We start from the raw sequence: 14,820 nt of genomic DNA, 5'->3' as shown, positions 1-14,820 counted from the left end.
TTTCATGTTTAGGTGAATTGTGAAGCCCATGGAAACACATAATTTTCAAGTATACATGACTTATAAGGACCAGGTAACGGTAGGTTCTGCATTTTTAGCTTGGCTCCTTTTGAGATTACAATATAATAGACATGGATGCACAATAGTAATGCTCATCAGTTGGGTAACTTCTGACAGAAATATCAGACATTTATGTGTTAATAAAACAGTAAATCTGAGCTGTGTAAAGACTTTAAAAAAAAAAAGACATGGGTCAAATATGGTCAGTCTACTTTTTAAGTCTTGATATTGTAATGCATTAATTCATTTTGTAGTGAATGTTCATGTGAATAAAAACGTGGAACATTATCTGCCTTTTTTATCATTTAATTGCAAAAAGCACCCAGCATAAACCACAGATTTATGAGTAAGAACAATGCAATACAGAAAACTGCAATACTGACATAACTGTGGAAGTAACAAAGTATCTCTCTTGCTTGTTTCTTTTTTTCTTGCATCTTTCTTTTAATGCTATGATCCTGTTGTGGCTGTAGTACCTTATAACAACCCAGTCTCTGCCTTTCAGAGCTGCCGGCTCTGCTTGGAGGCAGCAGTCACATTCCTTTTTACCTAGTACTTTGCAGCTTTTTATGAAGTGAAACATGCCGCTCAGCAACCTTCACTTCATCATTTGTCCACTTGCTTCTCACCGTCCCAGCTGTCATAAATGGAAACAAAAGAAAATATCTTAATGTGAATGCAAGAAAAGATAGAAAATATTCTAGTTTATAATGTGAATACAAAATGTTCTTAAACCTTGCTTTCTACTGGAGCACTTTAAAGGAGCAATAAGCACAATTCATCATACTTAGGTTGAAGGAATTAAAAATGACTATGTGAAGAACTAGAGGTGTAATTACATCTGGAGTACAGCATGAAGTCACAATCCCTCTCTCTGTGTTGATCTCCAGCCATAGACTTTGGTTTGGTTCACAGGCAGTGCAAAACAGCACACCTAGCAGTGAAAAGATATTGCTTATTGCTCCTTTAAGGATGCTTGGAATGAACCATTTGAAGTGCTGTGTTCTGCTGGGAATCAAATAAGATGAAATGATTTATGATAAAAGCTCTGAATAGTGTCATGTCTGAAAACAAACTTGTTCTTTGATCACAAGTATATTAACCTAAAACATTTTGTATTTTGGTGCCTTTACCCCTTCTTGGTGAAGTGTTGCTAATGTTTTTGTTGTCCAGGGTGATTGAGGCAGAGGTGCCCTTCATGTTGTCCAGGGCAGCTGAGTAAAGCGTGTGGCTTGGAACCCCCGGAATACTTGGTCCTTGAGCCTTTGAAAAGTAACAGTGAAATATGAGAATCAATGTATGCAATAGGTCTGTTTGCTTTTTTCTCTGCATTGTAGGCAAAGTCAGCGTTGGGCAGTGTGTAATTCTACATTAAGGGGCTAAGGGGCAATCGTGGCTCAAGAGTTGTAATCAGAAGGTTGCCGGTTCGAGCCCCAGCTCCGACAGTCTCGGTCGTTGTGTCCTTGGGAAAGACACTTCACCTGTTGCCTACTGGTGGTGGTCAGAGGGCCCGGTGGCGCCAGTGTCCGGCAGCCTCGCCTCTGTCAGTGCGCCCCAGGGTGGCTGTGGCTACAATGTAGCTGCCATCACCAGTGTGTGAATGTCTGTGTGAATGGGTGGATGACTGGATGTGTAAAGCGCTTTGGGGTCCTTAGGGACTAGTAAAGCGCTATATAAATATAGGATATTTACCATTTGATATGAATATTTTACATGTGAACATAATCTACTAATAATACTCATCACAGTGTGATTGTTTGAAATCGGATAGAGTGTTATTATCTTCATGACAAACATCCCTGCTGTTCAGTTTCAATGTAACACAAACTAGAGTTGTTGGTTCTACCAATTGAGAAAGGCTAAAAAAAAAAAAACAAATTCATGTCCTTCACAGCTTAAAACAATCTGAGGACAATGTAACACAGAAATATCAAATTTAGTAGGAATAAAGATCAAGCTGATGCTTTAAAGGGAAAGTTAGGACTAACAAATGATATGCCAATTTCTTTCTCCTAAGATGTTCACAAACAAGTAATGCTAATGTTGAATATGGGAAACTTTCAATCAAACTGATTATTTTAATATAATCAAAGGGCACTTAATTTATGCACTAGGCCCAACTGACACATATACTTGATGCCAAATACAAAAAAATAATGTGTAACCTGTTGGAAGAATGAAGTGGGTGTGTCACTCACCAATTGGTCTGAAGGAGGTTGAGACAGGACCTCGGCACTTGGTGTCTGCAACAAAAGACAACAATATAACGTCAGAAACATTCTCTAGTATAAATCCCGACTATTTAATTAACTACAGATCATATTTGTATCAGTGAATATTATTACAGAAGGATCTGACTTCCTTATACCAGATTCTATAGAAACTTAACACTGTATGGTTCTGCTACCCAACGATATGAGGACAGTGTAACACACACTAGAGTTGTTGGTCCTACCACATGAGGAAGGCAACTGAAACACACTCCTGTCCTTCACAGCTTAAAACAATATGAGGACATGACGACTGAACACATGTAGAGTTCACATTCCTGACTTCTAACTTCTCCTGCTGTTGTCAATAAAAGCTCTAAACCCAACACTGATGTACAGCCATCTATTTCCCCAGAAATTAAATCATGTAAACTGATCAGCGGGAGCTTATTTTGACAAAAACATGTGTAAAACGACAAAAATATCAAATTTTGTCAGAATAAAGATCAAGCTGATGCTTTAAGGGAAAGTTTGGACTAACAAATGGTATAGACAATTACTTTATCCTAATGCTAATGTTGGTTTTGGTTAACTTCGACTAAAACTGATTGTTTTAGTGCAATTAAAGTGCATTTCATTTATGCACTAGGCCCAACTGACACATATACTTGATGCCAAATACAAAAAAATAATGTGTAACCTGTGGGAAGAATGAAGTGGGTGTGTCACTCACCAATTGGTCTGAAGGAGGTTGAGACAGGACCTCGGCACCTGGTGTCTGCAACAAAAGACAACAATATAACATCAGAAACATTCTCTAGTATAAATCCCGACTATTTAATTAACTACAGATCATATTTGTATCAGTGAATATTATTACAGAAGGATCTGACTTCCTTATACCAGATTCTATAGAAACTTAACACTGTACGGTTCTGCTACCCAACGATATGAGGACAGTGTAACACACACTAGAGTTGTTGGTCCTACCACATGAGGAAGGCAACTGAAACACACTCCTGTCCTTCACAGCTTAAAACAATATGAGGACAGTGTAACACACACACTACAATCACTGGTCCTACCATATGAGGACTTCTACTTAAACACACTCCTGTCCTTCACAGCTTAAAACAATATGAGGACATGACGACTGAACACATGTAGAGTTCACATTCCTGACTTCTAACTTCTCCTGCTGTTGTCAATAAAAGCTCTAAACCCAACACTGATGTACAGCCATCTATTTCCCCAGAAATTAAATCATGTAAACTGATCAGCGGGAGCTTATTTTGACAAAAACATGTGTAAAACGACAAAAATATCAAATTTTGTCAGAATAAAGATCAAGCTGATGCTTTAAGGGAAAGTTTGGACTAACAAATGGTATAGACAATTACTTTATCCTAATGCTAATGTTGGTTTTGGTTAACTTCGACTAAAACTGATTGTTTTAGTGCAATTAAAGTGCATTTCATTTATGCACTAGGCCCAACTGACACATATACTTGATGCCAAATACAAAAAAATAATGTGTAACCTGTGGGAAGAATGAAGTGGGTGTGTCACTCACCAATTGGTCTGAAGGAGGTTGAGACAGGACCTCGGCACCTGGTGTCTGCAACAAAAGACAACAATATAACATCAGAAACATTCTCTAGTATAAATCCCGACTATTTAATTAACTACAGATCATATTTGTATCAGTGAATATTATTACAGAAGGATCTGACTTCCTTATACCAGATTCTATAGAAACTTAACACTGTACGGTTCTGCTACCCAACGATATGAGGACAGTGTAACACACACTAGAGTTGTTGGTCCTACCACATGAGGAAGGCAACTGAAACACACTCCTGTCCTTCACAGCTTAAAACAATATGAGGACAGTGTAACACACACACTACAATCACTGGTCCTACCATATGAGGACTTCTACTTAAACACACTCCTGTCCTTCACAGCTTAAAACAATATGAGGACATGACGACTGAACACATGTAGAGTTCACATTCCTGACTTCTAACTTCTCCTGCTGTTGTCAATAAAAGCTCTAAACCCAACACTGATGTACAGCCATCTATTTCCCCAGAAATTAAATCATGTAAACTGATCAGCGGGAGCTTATTTTGACAAAAACATGTGTAAAACGACAAAAATATCAAATTTTGTCAGAATAAAGATCAAGCTGATGCTTTAAGGGAAAGTTTGGACTAACAAATGGTATAGACAATTACTTTATCCTAATGCTAATGTTGGTTTTGGTTAACTTCGACTAAAACTGATTGTTTTAGTACAATTAAAGTGCATTTCATTTATGCACTAGGCCCAACTGACACATATACTTGATGCCAAATACAAAAAAATTATGTGTAACCTGTTGGAAGAATGAAGTGGGTGTGTCACTCACCAATTGGTCTGAAGGAGGTTGAGGCAGGACCTCGGCACTTGGTGTCTGCAACAAAAGACAACAATATAACGTCAGAAACATTCTCTAGTATAAATCCCGACTATTTAACCCTCGTTTTACCCTAGCGAAAAAAGGGACCCGCTTGGGTAACTTTGGATTTTTGATTCTCAATATATCAGTCATTTTAAAGACTAGTTGCATGAAACTTGGCCAGGATGTGTGTTTTAGGATTATTTTTGAAATTCAATGATCCCCTCTATGGTGTGGTGTATAGTAAAGAAGATTCACATATGTACTACCTCCTTTTACCCTTGTATCCGTTTGGGCCCCATTGACTCCCATTATAATCACATATTTTCGATATACTGTAATCCTGACATGCGATAATGCCTTTCTCGTGAATACCTAATGGATCTAAGCCTCAGCCTTCAAAATAAAGGAAAAATAGGTTTTGGATCAAATGAGCACAATATTAGGTACAGCACCACCATAGACATTTTCAGTGCTTTTGAATGGAGGACATGGTTATCTTACTATGCAAAATACATGACAATAAAACAAGCTGACCACCATAAAATAGTCTTGATGTAGTGGAACTGATATAAGAGAGTGGTGTGAATGTGATTGAGAATATATATATATATATATATATATATATATATATATATATATATATATATACTGTGTGTGTCGGTCACAAACAAAACGGCCCGTAGAGCCGCCTCCTTGAAGTGAACAACGGGAGCCTGCTCCGTTTTTTTCTCCTTTCTCTGAACCTCTGTCAATGTTATTTTGCTTCACTTTGCACATGAGCCTTGTTTTTGCCCTCAGCAGAGAGGGGAGGGGTGCAAAAGCAGCCACGTGTTTGTTGAGCAGAGGGGGGAGGGGTGCAAAAGCAGCCACGTGTTTGCAGAGCAGAGGGGGAGGGGTGCAAAAACAGCCACCTGTTTGCTGAGCAGAGGGGGGGAGGGGCAGTCGTTACTCTCCCAGTGGCATCTCAACAGAGCCGGAGGGAGAGAGAGAGATCGTTTTGGATTCAAGTGCACACTTGAAGTCTGTGAGAATAGTTTGCAGCCTTGTCTTACTAGTCATTTCTGCACAGACGCCACTAAATGCACAGACTCGCGCACACACAACACGAAGCGCACGGTCAATTTAGGGGAGCTTGGAAGCTGTGCTCATCGTGCAAACAGCGCGTTATTATCGTAACGGCTGCAAAAGTTAGGATATGTCCTGTCTGCAACATCCATCTTCACCTGTTGGAAGAATGAAGTGGGTGTGTCACTCACCAATTGGTCTGAAGGAGGTTGAGACAGGACCTCGGCACTTGGTGTCTGCAACAAAAGACAACAATATAACGTCAGAAACATTCTCTAGTATAAATCCCGACTATTTAATTAACTACAGATCATATTTGTATCAGTGAATATTATTACAGAAGGATCTGACTTCCTTATACCAGATTCTATAGAAACTTAACACTGTACGGTTCTGCTACCCAACGATATGAGGACAGTGTAACACACACTAGAGTTGTTGGTCCTACCACATGAGGAAGGCAACTGAAACACACTCCTGTCCTTCACAGCTTAAAACAATATGAGGACAGTGTAACACACACACTACAATCACTGGTCCTACCATATGAGGACTTCTACTTAAACACACTCCTGTCCTTCACAGCTTAAAACAATATGAGGACATGACGACTGAACACATGTAGAGTTCACATTCCTGACTTCTAACTTCTCCTGCTGTTGTCAATAAAAGCTCTAAACCCAACACTGATGTACAGCCATCTATTTCCCCAGAAATTAAATCATGTAAACTGATCAGCGGGAGCTTATTTTGACAAAAACATGTGTAAAACGACAAAAATATCAAATTTTGTCAGAATAAAGATCAAGCTGATGCTTTAAGGGAAAGTTTGGACTAACAAATGGTATAGACAATTACTTTATCCTAATGCTAATGTTGGTTTTGGTTAACTTCGACTAAAACTGATTGTTTTAGTACAATTAAAGTGCATTTCATTTATGCACTAGGCCCAACTGACACATATACTTGATGCCAAATACAAAAAAATTATGTGTAACCTGTTGGAAGAATGAAGTGGGTGTGTCACTCACCAATTGGTCTGAAGGAGGTTGAGGCAGGACCTCGGCACTTGGTGTCTGCAACAAAAGACAACAATATAACGTCAGAAACATTCTCTAGTATAAATCCCGACTATTTAATTAACTACAGATCATATTTGTATCAGTGAATATTATTACAGAAGGATCTGACTTCCTTATACCAGATTCTATAGAAACTTAACACTGTACGGTTCTGCTACCCAACGATATGAGGACAGTGTAACACACACTAGAGTTGTTGGTCCTACCACATGAGGAAGGCAACTGAAACACACTCCTGTCCTTCACAGCTTAAAACAATATGAGGACAGTGTAACACACACTACAATCACTGGTCCTACCATATGACGACTTCTACTTTCCTGTTGGAGGTTGAGACACGACAGAGGGACAGCAGGGTAGTAGCTTGCACAAATGATTCTATTGACACAACAGGGAAGTGAGATTAATGAACTGAACGCAACAGACTTTTTCAAAATAAAACAGGAAACATGGCATGAAAATACAAACGTGGTAATATACAGCCCTAACATAAACTCCTTAAAACGATATTAATAACGTTAAGCCAAACTCAACTAACCCGCCATTAAACATAAGAAACTCAAAAACCTTAGAATAACATCAGAAACGCTGGGCCAGAGACCCAGACCGTGAGCAAATAACTATAATATTATTGATTTGTGCTGAATAAGAAAACATTAATATTATCATTTAAATCCCCCCAAGCATATCTTGTGTTGAAAAAAAAAAAGTGTGTTGCAGTTAGCTACACTGAGCTTAGACTGACTGTCTCTGCAGTTGAAGATGCAGAGCACATGCAAGGCCGCAGGTCCCTTTAACTCCGGTGGGAATTTAAAAACAGTTAAATTTAACTTCTAATATCTATTGTTAAAGATAAATCTTAAGTAATTTTTTAGCATTTATTATCATTCACCACTTTCAATTTGTTCAAATCGGTTGTGTATTGTTTTAATTCCGTTTAACTAACCTTAATTAGCTTGTTAAACATACAACTTTACCTCGCGGAGCTTGCGTTAACGCATGGATATCAAAGGTAAATACATACCTCAAGATAAATCTCTCCTGAGTGCTGAAGGTCCCGGATGTGCCGTTCACGCAGAGCTCCGGCGAGTGTGTATCTTGCCGTGACCAGCAGCTCTTTGGTTGACGCTTTCGAACAATCAGATGCATCTTTACTCACTTTTTGACCAATCAGAGACGTCGTTCTATGCTCCACTGACGAAATGCTGCATCCTCTCACCAGCCACGGTCTCTCCTCGTCCATTTAACAACAAAAACACAGCAACACGTGCTGAATTTGAGGTAGGAACACTTGAGAACTGTCACAATGTTTTGCAAACTGCTGTTACAGTTAATTTCGTTCCGTTAATTTGTTTGGTTCCTATTCTGAAGTAACACTTAATACACATGGGGTTAGCTTGCTGGTCTAGTTTAAGTTAGCATGGGCATGCTGTTCACTGATAGAGTAAGGCTAAAATTGTCCTGATATTGTCAGTGTGTTATCATAAACATGCAGCACCCCTAGACCCCCAAGTTAAAATACAGATAATAGATAAGCAATTTAAGAAAATAAGTATAATGTGTATAATAAATGATTTTACTGTCACTTTCCTGGGTCTGTTGACCCAGCGTTTTAAGTTTTAGTTTGTTTAGATGTCGATGTTTATTTATAAGTTCTTTAGGTTTGCTAAGTTCATTTGTTTATTAGATTACCCTTGTGATGTCTGTTTTATTGGGAAAGTCTTTGTCCTATATGCAGTGAGTCTAGTTTTGTTTCCCCTTGTCCCAGCTGTTCCTCATCCCCTCATTATCTCTCTGTGTACTTGCAGTGGCTTGCAAAAGTATTCGTCCCTCTTTTCCACATTTTGTCACATTACTGCCACAAACACAAATTGTCATGGTCCTGGGTCGGTGACCCAGCGCTTTTAGTTTATTATTATGATGATGATGATGATTATTATTGTTTGAGTTCTATGTGTTATATTTGGTCTGCCTCTGAGTCTGCGTCTGTGTCTCTGTCTATGCTGTCACCCCGTCTGTTTGTGAATCTGTCTGTTTAGTTCTGTGTCTTGTTTGGTTCCCCGTGTCTGAGTTTCCTGTTTTATTGTGAAGGTCTCTGTCTGATGTGAGTGTGTTCAGTTTACGTTTCCCCTGTCCCGTCAGCTCTGATTCCTCCCAGCCGTGTTGCCCTCCTGTCTCTCATCCCCTGATTACTGGTGTGTGTATTTAAGCCCTGTGTGTTCTCCTGCCTGTTACTCGGTGTCCTGCTCGGCGGCTGCCGCGCATCCCTTTGTCGTATGCACCCAGGTCTGTTATTTTAGTTCTTCCCAGTTTAGGTGTCTTCAGTTATTTGTCATGCCCCACTGCTTGTTTGCCACTACACCTTGTAAATAAACTTCACTAGCATTTTCATCCACTGCTTGCATCTTGGGTCCTCCTTCCTCCACACCACACGGCTCGCCTTCCCAGCCGTGACACAAATCAATTTTAATGGAATCCAATTGCAGCAAAAGGTGGTTCTACAAAGTATTGACTCAGGGGGCTGAATAATTGCGCACACCCCACTTTTCAGTTATTTATTTGTAAAAAATGTTTGGAATCATGTATGATTTTTGTTCCACTTCTCACGTGTACACCACTTTGTATTGGTCTTTCACATGGAATTCCAATAAAATTGATTCATGTTTGTGGCTGTAATGTGCCAAAATGTGGGAAAGTTAAAGGGGGCCGAATACTTTTGCAAGCCACTGTAAGTCCTGTCCTCATTTGTTCAGTGTCAGGTCATCTGTTGTCTTTGGTGCCACGTTTCCATGTTCCAGGTATCTTTGTATCCATGTCAGGTTTCATGGTTTGTTTGTTTTTTTTAATAAAAAATATTTTCCCCAGGTTAGGTTATTGTTTAGCTTCACCTCTGCCTTTTGTTTTGTAATCTTTTAATTTAATTAAATTTTATTTATATAGCGCCAAATCACAACAACAATCGCCTGAAGGCGCTTTATATTGTACAGTAGATCGCACAATAATAGATACAGAGAAAAACCCAACAATCATAGGACCACCTATGAGCAAGCGCTTTGGCGACAGTGGGAAGGAAAAACTCCCTTTTAACAGGAAGAAACCTCCAGCAGAACCAGGCTCAGGGAGCGGCGGGCATCTGCTGTGACCAGTTGGGGTGAGAAAAGGAAGACAGGACAAAGACATGCTGTGGATTAATAACAAGTATGATTCAGTGCAGAGAGGTCTATTAACACACAGTGAGTGAGAAAGGTGACTGGAAAGGAAAAAACTCAGTGCTTCATGGGAATCCCCCGGCTGCCTACGTCTATTGCAGCACAACTAAGGGAGGATCCAGGGTCACCTGATCCAGCCCTAACTATATGCTTTAGCAAAAAGGAAAGTTTGAAGCCTAATCTTAAAAGTAGAGATTAATAAACGGCTTGCTTTCTGTTAATATTCAAATTTTCTTTCACGTTCCTTTGTGTCAGCATTTTGGGTCCACTCCTCAAATTCATACATATGTCTAACCGTTTTTCCCCACTCGGCGACACACCCGTCGGGGGTCAAACTCTGGTAATTGGCAATTCTGTTCTCAGACATGTGAAGCTAGAGACACCGGAAACCATAGTCAATTGTCTTCCAGGGGCCAGAGCAGGCGACATTGAAGGAAATTTAAAACTGCTGGCTAAGGGTAAACGTAAATTCAGTAAAATCATAATTCACGTCGGCAGTAATGACACCCGGTTACGCCAATCGGAGGTCACTAAAATCAATATTGAATCGGTGTGTAACTTTGCCAAAACAATGTGGGACTCTGTAGTTTTCTCTGGTCCCCTCCCCAATCAGACCAGGAGTGACATGTTTAGCCGCATGTTCTCCTTAAATTGCTGGCTGTCTGAGTGGTGTCCCAGAAACGATGTGGGCTTCATAGATAATTGGCAAACCTTCTGGAGGAAACCTGGTCTTATAAGGAGAGACGGCAGCTCTCATTTCTAGAAATATGGACAAATTAATTAAACCCCCCATAATATGACTATCCAGAGTTGGGACCAGGAAGCAGAGTTGCAGTCTTACACGCCTCTCTGCAGCTTCTCTCCTCCTGCTACCCCCCCAAAAACCCATCTCCATAGAGACTGTGTCAGCTTCCAAAAAGACAAAATCAAACTAAAAACCAGCAACAAACAACTTAAACATAAACAATTACAAAGAAAGAACAATACAGTATCCACATCCTAACTAAAGAGTAAAACAGTGAAATGTGGATTATTAAATATTAGGTCTCTCTCCTCCAAGTCTCTGTTAGTACATGACTTAATAATTGATCAACAAATCGATTTACTCTGCCTTACAGAAACCTGGTTTTAGCAGGATGATTATGTTAGTTTAAATGAATCAACACCCCCGAGTCATTCTAACTACCAGAAACCTCGAAGCACAGGCCGAGGGGGCGGTGTGGCAGCAATTTTTCACACCAGCCTATTAATTAATGAAAGACCAAGACAGACTTTTAATTCATTTGAAAGCCTGATGCTTAACATTGTCCACCCCAGCTGAAAAATTTTAGAAACCAGTCTTATTTGTTATCATCTAATTGTCCACCTGGGCCTTACACAGAGTTTCTCTCTGATTTCTCAGACTTTTTATCTGATTTAGTGCTCAGCTCAGATAAAATAATTATTGTGGGTGATTTTAACATCCATGTAGATGCTAAGAATGACAGCCTCAACATGGCATTTAATCTGTTATTAGACTCAATTGGCTTCTCTCAACATGTAAAAGAACCCACCCACCACTTTAATCACACTCTAGATCTTGTTTTTAACATATGGCATAGAAACTGAACATTTAAGTGTTTCCTGAAAACCCTCTCCTGTCTGATCATTTCCTGATAACATTTACATTTACAATAATTGATTACACAGCAGTGGAGAGTAGACTTTATCACAGATGTCTTTCTGAAAGCGCTGTAACTATGTTTAAGAATGTAATCCACCCACTGTTATCATCTTCAATGACCTGTACCAACACAGAGCAGAGCAGCTATCTGAACGCTACCCCAACAGAGGTCAATTATCTTGTTAATAATAATTTTACCTCCTCACTACATACGACTCTGGATACTGTAGCTCCTGTGAAAACTAAGGTCTCAGATCAGAAGTACCTGACTCTGTGGTATAATTCTCAAACACGTAGCCTAAAGCAGATGACTCGTAAGCTGGAGAGGAAATGGCGTGTCACAAATTTAGAGGATCATCATAATTGGAGAAATATTTTGCTGATTTATAAGAAAGCCCCCCGCAAAGCCAGAACATCTTACTATTTGTCACTGATTGAAGACAATAAGAACAACCCCAGGTTTCTCTTCAGCACTGTAGCCAGGCTGACAAACAGTCAGAGCTCTTTTGAGCCAACCATCGTTAACTAGTAATGACTTCATGAACTTCTTCACAAATAAAATTCTTATCATTAGAGAAAAAAATTACCAATAATCATCCCACAGATGTAATATTATCTACAGCTACTTTTAGTACTGTTGATGTTAAGTTAGACTCTTTTTCTCCAATTGATCTTTCTGAGTTAACTTCTATAATTACTTCCTCCAATCCTCCGTGTCTTTTAGACCCCATTCCTACAAAACTGCTCAAAGAAGTCCTGCCATTAATTAATGCTTCAATCTTAAATATGATCAACCTATCTCTAATAATCGGCTATGTACCACAGGCCTTCAAGCTGGCTGTAGTTAAACCTTTACTCAAAAAGCCATCTCTAGACCCAGCAGTCTTAGCTAATTATAGGCCAATCTCCAACCTTCCTTTCATATCAAAAATCCTTGAAAGAGTAGCTGTCAAACAGCTAACAGATCATCTGCAGAGGAATGGCTTATTTGAAGAGTTTCAGTCAGGTTTCAGAGTTCATCACAGCACAGAAACCGCTTTAGCGAAGGTTACAAATGATCTTCTTATGGCCTCTGACAGTGGACTCATCTCTGTGCTTGTCCTGCTAGGCCTTAGCGCAGCGTTCGATACTGTTGACCATAATATCCTATTAGAGCGATTAGAGCATGCTGTAGATATTACAGGTACTGCACTCCAGTGGTTTGTATCATATCTATCTAATAGACTACAATTTGTTCATGTAAATGGAGAGTCCTCTTCACTCACTAAGGTCAATTATGGAGTTCCACAGGGTTCAGTGCTAGGACCAATTCTGTTTACATTATACATGCTTCCCCTAGGCAGTATCATTAGAAGACATAGCATACATTTTCACTGCTATGCAGATGACACCCAGCTCTATCTGTCCATGAAGCCAGATAACACACACCAATTAGTTAAAGTGCAGGAATGTCTTAAAGACATAAAGACCTGGATGGCCGCTAACTTTCTGCTTCTTAATTCAGATCAAACTGAGGTTATTGTACTCGGCCCTGAAAATCTTAGAAATATGGTATCTAACCAGATTCTTACTCTGGATGGCATTACCTTGGCCTCCAGTTATACTGTGAGGAACCTTGGAGTCATTTTTGACCAAGACATGTCCTTCAATGCACATATTAAACAAATATGTAAGACTGCTTTCTTTCATTTGTGCAACATCTCTAAAGTTAGAAATATCCTGTCTCTTAGTGACGCTGAAAAACTAGTTCATGCATTTGTTACTTCCAGGCTGGACTACTGTAATTCATTATTATCAGAATGTCCTAAAAACTCCCTGAAAAGCCTTCAGCTAATCCAAAATGCTGCAGCAAGAGTACTGACAGGGACTAGAAAGAGAGCAGATTTCTCCTGTTTTGGCTTCCCTTCATTGGCTTCCTGTTAAATCCAGAATTAAATTCAAAATTCTACTCCTCACATACAAGGTCTTAAATAATCAGGCCCCATCTTATCTTAATGACCTTGTAGTACCATATCACCCTATTAGAGCACTTCGCTCTCACACTGCAGGCTTACTTGTTGTTCCTAGAGTATTTAAAAGTAGAATGGGAGGCAGAGCCTTCAGTTTTCAGGCCCCTTTTCTGTGGAACCAGCTTCCAGTTTGGATTCGGGAGACAGACACTATCTCTACTTTCAAGATTAGGCTTAAAACGTTCCTTTTAGCTGAAGCATATAGTTAGGGCTGGACCAGGTGACCCTGAATCCTCCCTTAGTTATGCTGCAATAGACGTAGGCAGCCGGGGATTCCCATGATGCATTGAGTTTTTCCTTTCCAGTCACCTTTCTCACTCAGTATGTGTTAATAGACCTCTCTGCATTGAATCATATCTGTTATTAACCTCTGTCTCTCTTCCACAGCATGTCTTTCATCCTGTTTTCCTTCTCTCACCCCAACCAGTCGCAACAGATGGCCGCCCCTCCCTGAGCCTGGTTCTGCCAGAGGTTTCTTCCTGTTAAAAGGGAGTTTTTCCTTCCCACTGTCGCCAAAGCGCTTGCTCATAGGTGGTCATATGATTGTTGGGTTTTTCTCTGTATCTATGAAGCGCCTTGAGGCGACTTTTTTTGTGATTTGGTGCTATATAAATAAAATTGAATTGAAATTGAATTGTACTTCTGTGACATTTACAGTTGCTTAGTTAATTAAGTGACTTAATTACTCACTTTTATTTACTAATTGAATTACTAAATGAAGCTGGAATTGTGTATTCTGCAGTTTTTAATAGTGTGTTATTAGTTTTTAAAGAAACAATATGCATTTTATACTATATTGTAAAAAGTATAAGGTAAGTTGAATTTAAAATATAATTAATAAAGTGTTGACTTTTTTCATCAATTCTTGTAGATACACAGAGTTGAGACTGAGCCTGATGATCATACTGAATCAGATGACAGCGGCAGGAATCTCCAAGTTCAACTGCAGATTGCAGATGCAATTATATTAATGTAGATTAATATAAACTCTTCAAGGGTCAAAATCTGCACACACATCATTCTGCATAGTGAAGGTCAGACAATTTGTGCATTGATCTTGAGAAGTAAGACTCATT

The 14,820-nt window shown here is 39.4% G+C and overlaps 1 protein-coding gene across 1 annotated transcript; it reads right to left on the bottom strand.

Moving 5' to 3' along the window:
- Positions 1-268: 268 nt before the first annotated feature.
- LOC146715362 (uncharacterized) lies at positions 269-6,900 on the bottom strand. Its single transcript, XM_085451785.1, has 8 exons — positions 6,813-6,900; positions 5,973-6,017; positions 4,684-4,728; positions 3,844-3,888; positions 3,004-3,048; positions 2,259-2,303; positions 1,194-1,323; positions 269-697 (listed from the first exon to the last, which is right to left on the bottom strand). The coding sequence occupies exons 1-8, from the start codon at positions 6,891-6,893 to the stop codon at positions 606-608; spliced, it is 528 nt and encodes a 175-aa protein (XP_085307911.1). The 5' UTR covers positions 6,894-6,900; the 3' UTR covers positions 269-605.
- Positions 6,901-14,820: the final 7,920 nt, after the last annotated feature.

Source organism: Copadichromis virginalis, linkage group LG3, assembly GCF_057382275.1.
Source record: "Copadichromis virginalis isolate Kocher_CV1m ecotype Utaka linkage group LG3, C_Virginalis_male_GT1.1, whole genome shotgun sequence".
NCBI lineage: Eukaryota > Metazoa > Chordata > Actinopteri > Cichliformes > Cichlidae > Copadichromis > Copadichromis virginalis.
This window is presented reverse-complemented; position numbering and strand designations above follow the sequence as displayed.